The sequence below is a fragment of the Oncorhynchus tshawytscha genome, linkage group LG13, assembly GCF_018296145.1.
Source record: "Oncorhynchus tshawytscha isolate Ot180627B linkage group LG13, Otsh_v2.0, whole genome shotgun sequence".
Classification (NCBI taxonomy): domain Eukaryota; kingdom Metazoa; phylum Chordata; class Actinopteri; order Salmoniformes; family Salmonidae; genus Oncorhynchus; species Oncorhynchus tshawytscha.
In genome coordinates, this window is record NC_056441.1 from 77,574,106 (window position 1) to 77,589,057 (window position 14,952).

The following is a 14,952-nucleotide window of genomic DNA, read 5'->3' on the forward strand; positions in this document are numbered from 1 at the left end:
TTTTTTGCCTGAATTCCAAGCGTCATGTCTAGAGGAAACCTGCTGTGGGGATGTTTTTCAGCAGCAGGGACTGGGAGACTAGTCATTATCGAGGGAAAGATGAACGGAGCAAAGAACAGAGGGATCCTTGATAAAAACCTGCTCCAGATCGCTCAGGACCTCAGACTGGGGTGAAGGTTCACCCTCCAACAGGACAACGACCCTAAGCACACAGCCAAGACAGCACAGGAATGGCTTTGGGACAAGTCTTTGAATGTCATTGAGTGGCCCAGCCAGAGCCTGGACTTGCACCCGATCGAACAACTCTGGAGAGACCTCTGGACGCTCCACATCCAGCATCATACCCAACAAGACTTGAGTCTGTCATCGCTGCCAAGGGTGCTTCAACTGAATAAAGGGTCTGAAAACGTATGTAAATGTGATATTTCCGTTGCACAGTTCTGAGCCTAATGAGACCACTTGAGCCGGCATCATTTTTTTTAGTGGAGGATTAAAAAAAGTGCTGCCTACCTTTCTCAGAGACCTTGCTGGATAGTACAGTACAGTAGTACAATACACTACAGTACAGTAATACAATACAATACACTACAGTACAGTAGTACAATACACTACAGTACAGTACAGTAGTACAATACACTACAGTACAGTACAGCAGTACAATACACTACAGTACAGCAGTACAATACACTACAGTACAGTAGTACAATACACTACAGTACAGTAGTATAATACACTACAGTACAGTAGTACAATACACTACAGTACAGTAGTACACTACAGTACAGTAGTACAATACACTACAGTACAGCAGTACAATACACTACAGTACAGTAGTACAATACACTACAGTACAGTAGTACAATACACTACAGTACAGTGCTGTACAGTACCATTCTAGTGCACACCAATAGGTTGTATTGTAGAGTTCACACATACAGTAGAGGCACATGCATAGATGATCCCTGACTGACAGCACAGAGGCTCTCTAAATCAAGATCCACCTTTACCAATGCTCTATTATACGAAATGATCTCTGTCATCATGGCTCTCTCTGTACCCTCAGCATATCCTGTCCCCTGGTGTGTGTGAGTCAGTCAGTATGAGAGGCTGCACTGTCCCCCCTGATCCTAGACTAGAGTTCCCAGTAAGTCAGGAGGAGACGGGCCGGGCTGTTCTGGGTGCCCTGTTCTAGCCCCCTGTAACCAGGACCAGACTCTCGGAAGCTCTGGGCTATGACCTCATGGTGCGCTGTGGTTTCTAGACATCGCTGCCGCTCCAAATGGAACCGCTCTGCTGGCCCACACACAGACGGAGGGATGGATGGATAGATGGATGGATGGATAAGTGGATGGACCATGTGATGAGTTAACACTCCGGACCCCGCTAGCCAGCCAGCCAGCCAGCCAGAGATAGCCACATTAGTAAAACTGGCCTACAGCTACAACTGAACTGTCTATTGATAATGTTCCAGAATGATGCTGAGAGACTTTCCACTGTAGAGTCACTCTGAGTGCCTAAATGGAGTCAAGTTGACCGTGTGTGTATGTGTGTTATTGTCTCCCCTGGCCACTAGGTGGAGCAGCAGTCTCAGTACATCCAGGGTTATAAGGTGATGTACCGTGCCTCTCCAGAGGGCCAGCAGAGGAGTGACTGGGCTGTGTTTGAGGTGAGAACCCCAGGGGAGGACAGTACTGTGGTGCCACAGCTCAGGAAGGGAGTCACTTACGAGTTCAAAGTTCGCCCCTTCTTCAACGAGTTCCAGGGAACAGACAGTGAGGTCAAGATAGCCAAGACTCTGGAGGAAGGTGGGTGGACAAGTCTGTGTGTGGGTGTATGTGTGTGTGTGTGTGTGTGTGTGTGTGTGTGTGTGCGCGCACAGAGTTTGTCTGTGACCTTTGTAACTATACATGTGTGTGAGAACAGCAGCTGTTCCCAGCGGGCGTAGAGAGTAAAGGATGATTGTGTGTTCTGTGGTGTTTCTGTGTGTTAGGCCAGATGTTGTACTGTTGGAAAAAGTCCCGTGAAACCCAGAGGATGATGAACCCAAATACTATTTGTCACCTAGGTGCTGTGTTAATTATTGAAAAGGATGTGGTTGTGTGGTTGTGAAAATCTTCCAGGGTTTGGGTGCAACCCAGAGCTCATATCGGCCATATGAAAGAGAGAAGCGTTGTGAAAAGTTATGTGGAATGAATGAGAGAGGAGCTGACTGAAAAAAGACTGTTAGCCAAAATGTGTGGGTGTGTGTTTTCCTTCTTCCTTGTTGTATTCAGCAAAGCTTTGTTGCTAATTGTTTTCGTAGTTCAAACACGATGGCCTCACACCCGTGAGCAGGAATGCCTGATTTCATTACAGTCAATCGGAACGAGATTAAGAGTGTTATGTTGTATGTTGTCATAATAAATGAACTTTAATTAAACTCATCAGGGTAGAATCATCACAGAACACACAGGTGTAAACATTGAAATCAGAATTCTCTCTTTATTTGAATAAACAGTGATTTTTTTTACATTTATTTGTAAACACTTTCTCTGAACAAAGAAAAATAGTCATTTTAGTACAGACCCCTAGTGAATAGAGACAGTCCAACTGTGACTGTTCTACTTCTGTTCTCTTCTGGATAGGATCCATTTATGAGAGCAGTAGAAGTGAGGAGAGAGCAGACAGTGTGTGGGGACAGACAGCTGGGGACAGCCAGTGTGTGTTACTGTTGTAACAGTGTGTGGGGACAGACAGCTGGGGACAGCCAGTGTGTGTTACTGTTGTAACAGTGTGTGGGGACAGACAGCTGTGTGTTACTGTTGTAACAGTGTGTGGGGACAGACAGCTGGGGACAGACAGTGTGTGTTACTGTTGTAACAGTGTGTGGGGACAGACAGCTGGGGACAGACATTGTGTGTTACTGGTAACAGTGTGTGGGGACAGACAGCTGGGGACAGTGTGTGTTACTGTTGTAACAGTGTGTGGGGACAGACAGCTGGGGACAGACATTGTGTGTTACTGTGTGTGGGGACAGACCGCTGGGGACAGTGTGTGTGTTACTGTTGTAACAGTGTGTGGGGACAGACCAGCTGGGGACAGACAGTGTGTGTTACTGTTGTAACAGTGTGTGGGGACAGACTGTTGCTGGGGACAGACAGTGTGTGTTACTGTTGTAACAGTGTGTGGGGACAGACAGCTGGGGACAGACAGTGTGTGTGTGTGTAACAGTGTGTGGGGACTGTTGTAACAGTGTGTGGGGACAGACAGCTGGGGCTGGGGACAGACATTGTGTGTTACTGTTGTAACAGTGTGTGGGGACAGACAGCTGGGGACAGACAGTGTGTGTTACTGTTGTAACAGTGTGTGGGGACAGACAGCTGGGGACAGCCAGTGTGTGTTACTGTTGTAACAGTGTGTGGACAGTGTGTGGGGACAGACAGCTGGGGACAGACAGTGTGTGTTACTGTTGTAACAGTGTGTGGGGACAGACAGCTGGGGACAGACAGTGTGTGTTACTGTTGTAACAGTGTGTGGGGACAGACAGCTGGGGACAGACAGTGTGTTTTACGGTTGTAACAGTGTGTGGGGACAGACAGCTGGGGACAGACAGTGTGTGTTACTGTTGTAACAGTGTGTGGGGACAGACAGCTGGGGACAGACAGTGTGTGTTACTGTTGATGGTGTATTACATTTACATGTGTTGTTGTGTCTGTCTATCTGTCTGTTCCCAGCTCCCAGTGCAGCCCCTCGTGGGGTTACCGTCACAGAGAGCGGGGAGAATGGGACCGCCATCATGGTCTCCTGGCAACCGCCTCCAGAGGAGGAGCAGAACGGGGTGGTCCAGGAGTACAAGGTGAGAACACTGGCAGGGACCCCCAAATTACCCACATATACTCTGAGTTTGGTCAAAGGTAGTGTACTACGGTAGTGTACTACTATGTAGGCAACCCCTGGCCTCTGGTCTGCAGGGTATATCTACTGTAACAACATGTCATTATTTGTAACACAGAGCGAGACAAAGGAGAGACAGACTGTAAGGTAATACATGGGTAGAGGTTGTCATCTTCCTCTGTGCCTAGTCATCTCAGAGCTGAAAGAGACAGTAGGATGTTACTGTGTGGTGGCAGGTAGAAATGGTTGTGAAACAGTGCCATCTGGTGGACTAGATAGATGTACACACTTTCTGAGTTGTCCTGGGAGGCTCTCTGTTCCTTAGTGCAGGGGTATTCAACTCCTAATCTACGGGGTCCAGAGCATGCTGGTTCTGTTCTACCTCATAATTAATTGCACCTACGTGGTTTCCCAGGTCTAAATCCCCTAATTATAGCAGAAGAATGGAGGGGAAAAGCACTGGTCATTTCAATGTGTATTCCACATTGATTCAACAGAATTGAATTGAAATCATGTGGAAACAACATTGATTCAACCAGTGTGTGCCCAGTGGGAGGCTTCGAGGTCCAGCTTTGAATATAAGGGCCTTTCGTGGATTATTCAGAGTTAGTCTACTGAAGGTCTAGAATAACTGATGTATTATCTATACAGCCATTCATTATATCCATACGTTATAGTCATACATTATATCCATACATTGTAATCATACATTATAGCCACATATTATAGCAGCCAAACATTTTAGCAGCCATACATTTTAGCAATATATTACAGCCATACATTAGACTCATATATTGTAACCATACATATAACCATATATTATACCCATTCATTACATTATAAACATACACTGTATCCATACATTATAGTCATACATTATAGGCATACATTATAGCCATACGTTGTATGCATACATTATAGGCATACATTACAGGCATACCTTATAGGCATGCACTATAGCCATACATTGTAGCAACACATTGTATATTCATCCTGCTGATTAATACATCTAATGATGAGAGGTCTGCAGGCTAAACATCTAGATAACGATATATTTTCTGAACATCTATTGGCGCTTGGCCATTGGCCCACAAGCTACTCTTATGAGCCTCGTAAATCATTTGGAAGGGATTTCTTTGACTCTGCTCTGCTGGAAAGAGGGTTATTAATGGGAAAGACAGACAGTGAATCCAATCAAGGTGAAGACAACGGGAGAGTGAGATTATAGCAGGGAAAATAGAGCGAAGCTTGTGAGATATTTTTGGGAAGGCTTCTCTTGTTAAACCGTTTCATCTTTTACGACAGTGGGCTAAATCAGGGTCCCACAGAGTGATTCTTGGTAGTCTTAAACAAATCTACTTTGAAACAAAATACACCTCAGAAATACAGTATGGTTATGGGCTTAAAAAAAGTAGACAACTGTACCATGTCAGATATAGAGTTGAAATGTATTCCATTTGGATCCCAATATTTCACTTTATATACATCATATCAGACTGAAATATAACAAAACTGTTTGACATAGAAAACACCAGATTATCGTTGTTAAAATAAAAAAATAAAAAAATAAAATTATGACAAATATTAATAACGTTCCACCCATGAGGCCAAAGGGGGCGCTTTTGGTCATTGTCTTCAGGAAAGGGCTACTCTACTCCATCTTTTTTTGGTACATGTCAGCCTAATTTTGTAGTTCAGCCATAGCATTCCTCTCTCCGCCCTCTGCTCCACTCCCTCCTCTCTGTGTTCACTCATAAGTATTCTCTTTGTGTAACCCCCTCGCTGTGGCCAGCACACTCCTCATATAACATGCAGTGTGAGTACTGACATTTTAATTGGAAAATTATTTTTTGTCACAGGGATTGTAGGTTAGTGTTGGAGGGGAGACACAGCAAAGTCATTTTAAAAGTTAAGCCACTGTTAATTTTCCAGGTAAATGTTTTCTGCCGATAGGGTTTATAGTAATTTCATGGTTGTTAAATCCGGCGCGGGGAGCGTTCCTTGGTCATTACTGCATATGGTCCCTAGTGGCGCTTCTTCCCACCACGACTCCTAAAGCAGCCCCTCAGGCTTCTGGGGCTTTCTAACACTACCCCTACCTCCAAACACACACACACACATCTGTGTGTGAGGGATGTCAACATACGGTGGTGGGGGTAGAGAAAGCAGAGGCCAGGTTCAGGATGCTGGGGTTATCCAGGTTCAGGATGCTGGGGTTATCCAGGTTCAGGATGCTGGGGTTATCCAGGTTCAGGATGCTGGGGTTATCCAGGTTCAGGATGCTGGGGTTATCCAGGTTCAGGATGCTGGGGTTATCCAGGTTCAGGATGCTGGGGTTATCCAGGTTCAGGATGCTGGGGTTAGCCAGGTTCAGGATGCTGGGTTTATCCAGGTTCAGGATGCTGGGGTTATCCAGGTTCAGGATGCTGGAGTTAGCCAGGTTCAGGATGCTGGGGTTGTCCAGGTTCAGGATGCTGGGGTTATCCAGGTTCAGGATGCTGGGGTTATCCAGGTTCAGGATGCTGTCCAGGTTCAGGATGCTGGGGTTATCCAGGTTCAGGATGCTGGGGTTATCCAGGTTCAGGATGCTGGGGTTATCCAGGTTCAGGATGCTGGGGTTATCCAGGTTCAGGATGCTGGGGTTATCCAGGTTCAGGATGCTGGGGTTATCCAGGTTCAGGATGCTGGGGTTAGCCAGGTTCAGGATGCTGGGGTTATCCAGGTTCAGGATGCTGGGGTTAGCCAGGTTCAGGATGTTGAGGTTAGCAGCCCTCATGCTGAGGTGAATGAATGAAGCACTTTGTGACCCTGGATTGAGTTAGCCTCAGAGAGCCCTGGATTGAGTTAGCCTGAGAGAGCCCTCTCTCCTACCTGTGAGTCACTGACAAACCTGCGCTGCTGCTGTTGCAGTAGGGTTATGGAGGTGAGTACTGACCCGCACTTAGCTTTTCATGGGGTTAGGTTACACTCACTCAGACAGGGGGACATGGCTACCACAGCTAATACAGACTCTGTGTGGAACACACCCAGAAACACAGAAAAATGTGTCCCGGTGTTTTTATATGTGGAATACCTGGGTGGAATAATTAAATCTGCGCTGAAATGATACATTAGCATCAACCAGAAGTAGCTAACTTGCTGTACATGTCACACCACCATCAGAACACTGTTATATTGTCTTCTCTCTCTGTCCTGTCAGATCTGGTGTTTGGGGAATGAGAGCAGGTACCATGTCAACCGTACGGTGGACGGCTCTACCTTCTCCTTGCTGATCCCCAGCCTGGCTCCAGGGATCCGTTACAGTGTGGAGGTCGCAGCCAGCACTGGGGCAGGCCCAGGGGTCAAGTCTGATGTCACCTTCTTCCAGATAGGTGAGTGGAGGAGAACTCTGACCTGCATTTCTCTGCACCCAGCAGAAGGTTCAAATAACATTATTTTCCATCGGGTGGAAGAAGAGGAAGAGCAGGGATATGTCCTTCTTCTATGTGTCCTCACTTGTTAACTTCATACAGCGTGGATTCCAAGGCTTACTGCCTAATAACTTCCCCACCTGCTTTAACCTCAATAGCTGGCAAATAGTCAATGGACATTTTGTAGTATTGACTTCCCTATAATCTTATTCTGAAGGGTTTATTCATCTACGTTTACAGCTGTCATATTAACATTAAAGTAGTGCTATGACATTGTTTTACAATGAAGCAAATCCCTGAATTCCTCTGTGCCCCTGTCTGCTCACCTGTTCTTGGTTTATAATAGTGGTTAGATGTGTCATTGAAATGATTACCGTAGCAATTATAGCCACGTCAGACCTCATAAACAGTGTGTGATGAGCATGACTGACAGTGACATGTTATTCTATCTTAACGCCGTGTTGACCACTGTCACTGTACAGCCTCAATGGTTTTTACCTGGCTGACATTGTGATAAAACGGTTCATGAAATTCTTACTAGGCAGCAGTTCATTGCTTGAAGCTTGTGTCGTGTCTTTACTATCATTAAACTGAAGACTTATAGTTTTTATCAAAGATTCTCTGTAATTAGTATTACGCGATTAGACTGATTAATCATGTAACTAATTAACTAGGAAGTCGGGGCACCAAGGAAAAATGTTAAGATTACAAGGTTATAATTTCCTAATATAACCTTTCAGATATTTTCATATCTGATCCATAGTCTTCTGATTAATGAATAATTTATTTTACCTCACGTTAGTCTCATTCCAAACGTTGTAAAAGGTTGGTTATCTGCACGAACCCAGTCTTCACTATGAGTCATCCATACATCAATTGTCTTAAATCATTTATTTATTACTAATTAAGTAATTCACAGAAATGCATAAACAAACAAACAAGGTAAATGTGGTTACATGAAATGATAGGAGAATGTGCCCTAGTGGGCTAAACCGGCATGGCAGCTTGTTAGACAAAAGGGGAAGTGGGGGTCGACTAAGAAGTCACAACAGAGTGATAATTATAACAATTGAAATGCCAATCCTTTGCACATGAACGCTCACTCATTCGGAAACAATTGCAATCAATATATATATTTACGCTCAGTGTGTCATCTTGATCGCTGGTGAAAAGGTTGTTTCTTTTGTAGAATTGTCCGTCTCTCTCCCTCTCTCTCTTTCTCTCTCTGTCGTGGTTATAGTGGGTAGTTCCGAGTGACATTCATTTGTTTCGTTATAGAGTGGATGTTTCGGCGGTTGTCGTTCTTCGCGTTCAATGATACCGAATTCCTAGCTGCAGACTAGTAATTAATATCAAAGATTTGTTCTTATTCTGTCGGTATCGATAGTCTAAGAGTTTAACCACGTGGTATGGTTAAAAGATTCAGCAATGGTCCACAACCTGGTCTGGTGATAATTTCTCAAAGTTGGGTTTTATCCGGAATGGCAGAAAAGGGCTGTCCCAGGATGTCTGACCCTAACTGGGCTCAGGGCTGTCTGACCCTAACTGGGCTCAGGGCTGTCTGACCCTAACTGGGCTCAGGGGCGGTCCTCTGATTTAGTTAACTCCAATCCCCTTTTTGAGTTTTCCTTCATTAAACAGTCCAAAATCACATTGTAAAATTGTGTAAACAAGTATCATACTCACTCATTCATCTTATACAACAATATCTGAGGCTATTATATAAACAGCGTTATGGTAATGTGGCCACACCGTCTCCCATAAGCTTCCCCAAGTTGTAACAAACGGACCAGTTCGTAGCTGGATTCTTCACCGATCTTTTATACTTTCTCCTGAACATGAAATTTGTTCGTACCTCAAGTTCTGTGAGGTGGAAGGAATTCCTTTGTTCTCTATGAAAATGTACTCTCTCTATACTGTGTGTCCATGAGGAGATCCTCAGGAATTTACGACGTCTCTCTGACCACAGCAGCCTAGTTGAAGGAGGCAAGGGGGAGGCAGGGAGAGGGGGATGGGGCTTGCTATACCCAAAGAGGCCAATGTCATGAGACTTGGCTGCCCCACCCTGCTCTGCTCTGTTCTGCTCTGTTCTGCTCTGCCCTGCTCTGCCCTGCTCTTCCCTGTTCTGTTCTGCCCTGCTCTTCCCTGTTCTGTTCTGCTCTGCCCTGCTCTGTTCTGCTCTGTTCTGCTCTGCCCTGCTCTTCCCTGTTCTGTTCTGTTCTGCCCTGCTCTTCCCTGTTCTGTTCTGCTCTGCCCTGTTCTGCTCTGTTCTGCTCTGCCCTGCTCTTCCCTGTTCTGTTCTGCTCTGTTCTGCTCTGTTCTGCTGTTCTGCTCTGCCCTGCTCTGTTCTGCTGTTCTGTTCTGTTCTGCTCTGTTCTTCTGTTCTGCACCGTCTGCCCTGCTCTGTTCTGCTCTGTTCTGCACCGCTCTGCCCTGCTCTGTTCTGCTCTGTTCTGCTCTGTTCTGCACCGCTCTGCCCTGCTCTGTTCTGCTCTGCCCTGCTCTGTTCTGCTCTGCCCTGCTCTGTTCTGCTCTGTTCTGCTCTGCCCTGCTCTGTTCTGCTCTGCCCTGCTCTGTTCTGCTCTGATTAATGAATAATGTTCTGTTCTGCTCTGTTCTGCTCTGTTCTGCTCTGCCCTGCTCTGTTCTGCTCTGTTCTGCTCTGCCCTGCTCTGTTCTGCTCTGTTCTGCTCTGTTCTGCTCTGTTCTGTCTGCCCTGCTCTGTTCTGCTCTGCCCTGCTCTGTTCTGCTCTGCCCTGCTCTGTTCTGCTCTGCCCTGCTCTGTTCTGCTCTGCCCTGTTCTGCTCTGCACTGCTCTGTTCGGCTCCGTTCTGCCCTGCTCTGTTCTGCTCTGTTCTGCTCTGTTCTGTCTGCCCTGCTCTGTTCCGCTCTGCCCTGCTCTGTTGTCTGCCCTGCTCTGTTCTGCTCTGTTCTGTTCTGCTCTGCCCTGCTCTGCCCTGCTCTGTTCTGCTCTGCCCTGTTCTGCTCTGCCCTGCTCTGTTCTGCTCTGCCCTGCTCTGTTCTGCTCTGCCCTGCTCTGTTCTGCTCTGCTCTGTTCTGTTCCGCTCTGCCCTGCTCTGTTCTGCTCTGCTCTGTTCTGCTCTGCCCTGCTCTGTTCTGCTCTGCTCTGTTCTGCTCTGTCTCTGCTCTGCCCTGCTCTGCCCTGCTCTGTTCTGCTCCGCTCTGCCCTGCTCTGTCTCTCTGCCCTGCTCTGTTCTGCTCTGCCCTGCTCTGTTCCGCTCTGCCCTGCTCTGTTCTGTCTGCCCTGTTCTGCTGTTCTGCCCTGCTCTGTTCTGCTCTGCCCTGCTCTGCTCTGTTTTCTGCTCTGTTCTGCTCTGTTCTGTTCTGTTCTGCTCTGCCCTGTTCTGTTCCTGCTCTGCCCTGCTCTGTTCTGCTCTGCTCTGCTCTGTTCTGCTCTGTTCTGTTCTGCTCTGTTCTGCCCAGCTCTGTTCTGCTCTGCCCTGCTCTGCTCTGTTTTGCCCTGCTCTGTTCTGCTCCTGTTCTGTTCTGCTCTGCCCTGTTCTGTTCTGCTCTGCCCTGCTCTGTTCTGCTCTGCCCTGCTCTGTTCTGCTCTGCCCTGCTCTGCTCTGTTTTGCCCTGCTCTGTTTCTGCTCTGTTCTGTTCTGCTCCGTTCTACCCTGCTCTGTTCTGTTCTGCCATGTTCTGCTCTGATCTGCTGTGCCTTGCTCTGCTCTGCTCTGTTCTTCCCTGCTCTGCTCTGCTCTGTTCTGCTCTGCCCTGCGCTGTTCTGCTCTGTTCTGCTCTGCCCTGCTCTGTTCTGCTCTGCCCTGCTCTGTTCTACCCTGCTCTGCTCTGCTCTGTTCTGCTCTGTTCTACCCTGCTCTGCCCTGTTCTGCTCTGTTCTACCCTGCTCTGCTCTGTTCTGCTCTGTTCTACCCTGCTCTGCCCTGTTCTGCTCTGTTCTACCCTGCTCTGCTCTGTTCTGCTCTGTTCAACCCTGCCCTGCTCTGTTCTGCTCTGCTCTGCTCTCTTCTGCTCTGTTCTGCTCTGCCCTGCTCTGCCCTGCTCTTCCCTGTTCTCTTCTGCCCTGCTCTTCCCTGTTCTGTTCTGCTCTGCCCTGCTCTGTTCTGCTCTGTTCTGCACCGCTCTGCCCTGCTCTGTTCTGCTCTGTTCTGCTCTGCCCTGCTCTGTTCTACTCCGTTCTGCCCTGCTCTGCCCTGTTCTGTTCCGCTCTGCCCTGCTCTGTTCTGCTCTGCCCTGCTCTGTTCTGCTCTGCCCTGCTCTGTTCTGCTCTGTTCTGCCCTGCTCTGTTCTGCCCTGCCCTGCTCTGTTCTGCCCTGCCCTGCTCTGTTTCTGCTCTGTTCTGTTCTGTTCTACCCTGCTCTGTTCTGCTCCGTTCTACCCTGCTCTGTTCTGTTCTGCCATGTTCTGGTCTGATCTGCTGTGCCTTGCTCTGCCCTGCTCTGCTCTGTTCTATTCTGCCATGTTCTGCTCTGTTCTGCTCTGCTCTGCTCTGTTCTGCTCTGCCCTGCTCTGTTCTGCTCTGTTCTGCTCTGTTCTGCCTCTGTTCTGTTCTCTGCCCTGCTCTGCTCTGCTCTGTTCTGTTCTGCTCTGCTCTGTTCTGCTCTGTTCTCTGCTCTGCCCTGTTCTGCTCTGTTCTACCCTGCTCTGCTCTGTTCTGTTCTGCTCTGTTCTACCCTGCTCTGCTCTGTTCTGCTCTGTTCTGTTCTGCTCTGCTCTGTTCTGCTCTGTTCTGCTCTGTTCTGCTCTGTTCTGCTCTGCCCTGCTCTGCCCTGCTCTCCCTGTTCTGTTCTGCTCTGCCCTGCTCTGCTCTGCTCTGTTCTGCTCTGCCCTTCTGCTCTGCCTCTGCTCTGCTCTGCTCTGCTCTGCCCTGCTCTGTTCTATTCTGCCATGTTCTGCTCTGCCCTGCTCTGTTCTGCTCTGCCCTGCTCTGTTCTGCTCTGCCCTGCTCTGTTCTGCTCTGCTCTGCCCCTGCTCTGTTCTGCTCTGCCCTGCTCTGTTCTGCCCTACCCTGCTCTGTTTCTGCTCTGTTCTGTTCTGTTCTACCCTGCTCTGTTCTGCTCCGTTCTACCCTGCTCTGTTCTGTTCTGCCATGTTCTGGTCTGATCTGCTGTGCCTTGCTCTGCCCTGCTCTGCTCTGTTCTTCCCTGCTCTGCTCTGTTCTGCTCTGTTCTATTCTGCCATGTTCTGCTCTGTTCTGCTCTGCTCTGCTCTGTTCTGCTCTGCCCTGCTCTGTTCTGCTCTGTTCTGCTCTGCTCTGCCCTGCTCTGTTCTGCTCTGCCCTGCTCTGCTCTGCTCTGCTCTGTTCTACCCTGCTCTGCTCTGTTCTGCTCTGTTCTACCCTGCTCTGCCCTGTTCTGCTCTGTTCTACCCTGCTCTGCTCTGTTCTGTTCTGCTCTGTTCTACCCTGCTCTGTTCTGCTCTGTTCTACCCTGCTCTGCTCTGTTCTGCTCTGTTCTGCTCTGCTCTGCTCTCTTCTGCTCTGTTCTGCTCTGCCCTGCTCTGCTCTGCTCTGCCCTGCTCTTCCCTGTTCTGTTCTGCTCTGCCCTGCTCTGTTCTGCTCTGTTCTGCACCGCTCTGCCCTGCTCTGTTCTGTTCTGTTCTGCTCTGCCCTGCTCTGTTCTGCTCTGCCCTGCCCTGCTCTGTTCTGCTCTGCTCTGCTCTGTTCTGCTCTGCCCTGCTCTGTTCTGCTCTGTTCTGCTCTGCCCTGCTCTGTTCTGTTCTGCTCTGCCCTGCTCTGTTCCATTCTGCCCTGCTCTGCTCTGCTCTGTTCTGTTCTGCTCTGTTCTACCCTGCTCTGCTCTGTTCTGCTCTGTTCTACCCTGCTCTGCTCTGTTCTGCTCTGTTCTGCTCTGCTCTCTTCTGCTCTGTTCTGCTCTGCCCTGCTCTGCCCTGCTCTTCCCTGTTCTGTTCTGCTCTGCCCTGCTCTGCTCTGCTCTGTTCTGCCTCTGCTCTGCCCTGCTCTGCTCTGCTCTGTTCTGCTCTGCCCTGCTCTGTTCTATTCTGCCATGTTCTGCTCTGCCCTGCTCTGTTCTGCTCTGCCCTGCTCTGTTCTGCTCTGCCCTGCTCTGTTCTGCTCTGCTCTGCCCCTGCTCTGTTCCGCTCTGCCCTGCTCTGTTCTGCCCTACCCTGCTCTGTTTCTGCTCTGTTCTGTTCTGTTCTACCCTGCTCTGTTCTGCTGTTCTACCCTGCTCTGTTCTGTTCTGCCATGTTCTGTCTGATCTGCTGTGCCTTGCTCTGCCCTGCTCTGCTCTGTTCTTCCTCTGCTCTGCTCTGTTCTGCTCTGTTCTATTCTGCCATGTTCTGCTCTGTTCTGCTCTGCTCTGCTCTGTTCTGCTCTGCCCTGCTCTGTTCTGCTCTGTTCTGCTCTGCTCTGCCCTGCTCTGTTCTGCTCTGCCCTGCTCTGCTCTGCTCTGCTCTGCTCCTCTGCTCTGTTCTCTGCTCTGCTCTGTTCTGCTCTGTTCTACCCTGCTCTGCCCTGTTCTGCTCTGTTCTACCCTGCTCTGCTCTGTTCTGCTCTGTGCTCTGCTCTCTTCTACCCTGCTCTGCTCTGTTCTGCTCTGTTCTACCCTGCTCTGCTCTGTTCTGCTCTGTTCTGCTCTGCTCTGCTCTCTTCTGCTCTGTTCTGCTCTGCCCTGCTCTGCCCTGCTCTTCCCTGTTCTGTTCTGCTCTGCCCTGCTCTGTTCTGCTCTGTTCTGCACCGCTCTGCCCTGCTCTGTTCTGTTCTGTTCTGCTCTGCCCTGCTCTCCCTGTTCTGTTCTGCTCTGCTCTTCTGCCCTGCTCTGTTCTGCTCTGCCCTGCTCTGTTCTGCTCTGCCCTGCTCTGTTCTGCTCTGTTCTGCTCTGCCCTGCTCTGTTCTGTTCTGCTCTGCTCTGCTCTGTTCCATTCTGCCCTGCTGTTCTGCTCTGTTCTGCTCTGCCCTGCCCTGCTCTGTTCTGCTCTGTTCTGCTCCGTTCTACCCTGCTCTGTTCTGTTCTGCCATGTTCTGCTCTGATCTGCTGTGCCTTGCTCTGCCCTGCTCTGCTCTGCCCTGCTCTGCTCTGCTCTGCTCTGTTCTGCCCTGCTCCTGCTCTGCTCTGCCCTGCTCTGTTCTATTCTGCCATGTTCTGCTCTGCCCTGCCCTGCTCTGCCCCTGCTCTGTTCTGCTCTGCTCTGCTCTGTTCTGCTCTGTTCTACCCTGCTCTGCCCTGTTCTGCTCTGTTCTACCCTGCTCTGCTCTGTTCTGCTCTGTTCTACCCTGCTCTGCTCTGTTCTGCTCTGTTCTGCCCTGCTCTGCTCTGCTCTGCTCTGTTCTGCCCTGCTCTGCTCTGTTCTGCTCTGTTCTACCCTGCTCTGCTCTGTTCTGCTCTGTTCTACCCTGCTCTGTTCTGCCCTGCTCTGCTCTGCTCTGCTCTGTTCTACTCTGCTCTGCTCTGCTCTCTGTTCTGCCCTGCTCTCTGCTCTGTTCTGCCCTGTTCTGCTCTGTTCTGCCATGTTCTGCTCTGTTCTACCCTGCTCTGCTCTGTTCTGCTGTGCCTTGCTCTGCCCTGCTCTGTTCTATTCTGCCATGTTCTGCTCTGTTCTGCCCTGCTCTGTACTGCCCTTTCCTGCCCTGCTCTGCTATGCTCTGCCCTGCTCTGTTCTGCTCTGCCCTGCTCTATTCTGCCATGTTCTGCTCTGTTCTGCCCTGCTCTGTCTGCTCTCTTCT

At 49.2% G+C, this 14,952-nt stretch overlaps 1 protein-coding gene across 1 annotated transcript in view; it reads left to right on the forward strand.

The window, feature by feature from the left end:
• Nucleotides 1-14,952, forward strand: part of robo1 (roundabout, axon guidance receptor, homolog 1 (Drosophila)) — a 423,568-nt gene that overhangs the window by 326,431 nt on the left and 82,185 nt on the right. The window contains exons 15-17 of the mRNA XM_042296381.1: nucleotides 1,574-1,805; nucleotides 3,714-3,835; nucleotides 7,073-7,244. Coding sequence (XP_042152315.1) covers nucleotides 1,574-1,805; nucleotides 3,714-3,835; nucleotides 7,073-7,244 — 526 coding nt within the window. The remainder of the gene's footprint in view (nucleotides 1-1,573; nucleotides 1,806-3,713; nucleotides 3,836-7,072; nucleotides 7,245-14,952) is intronic.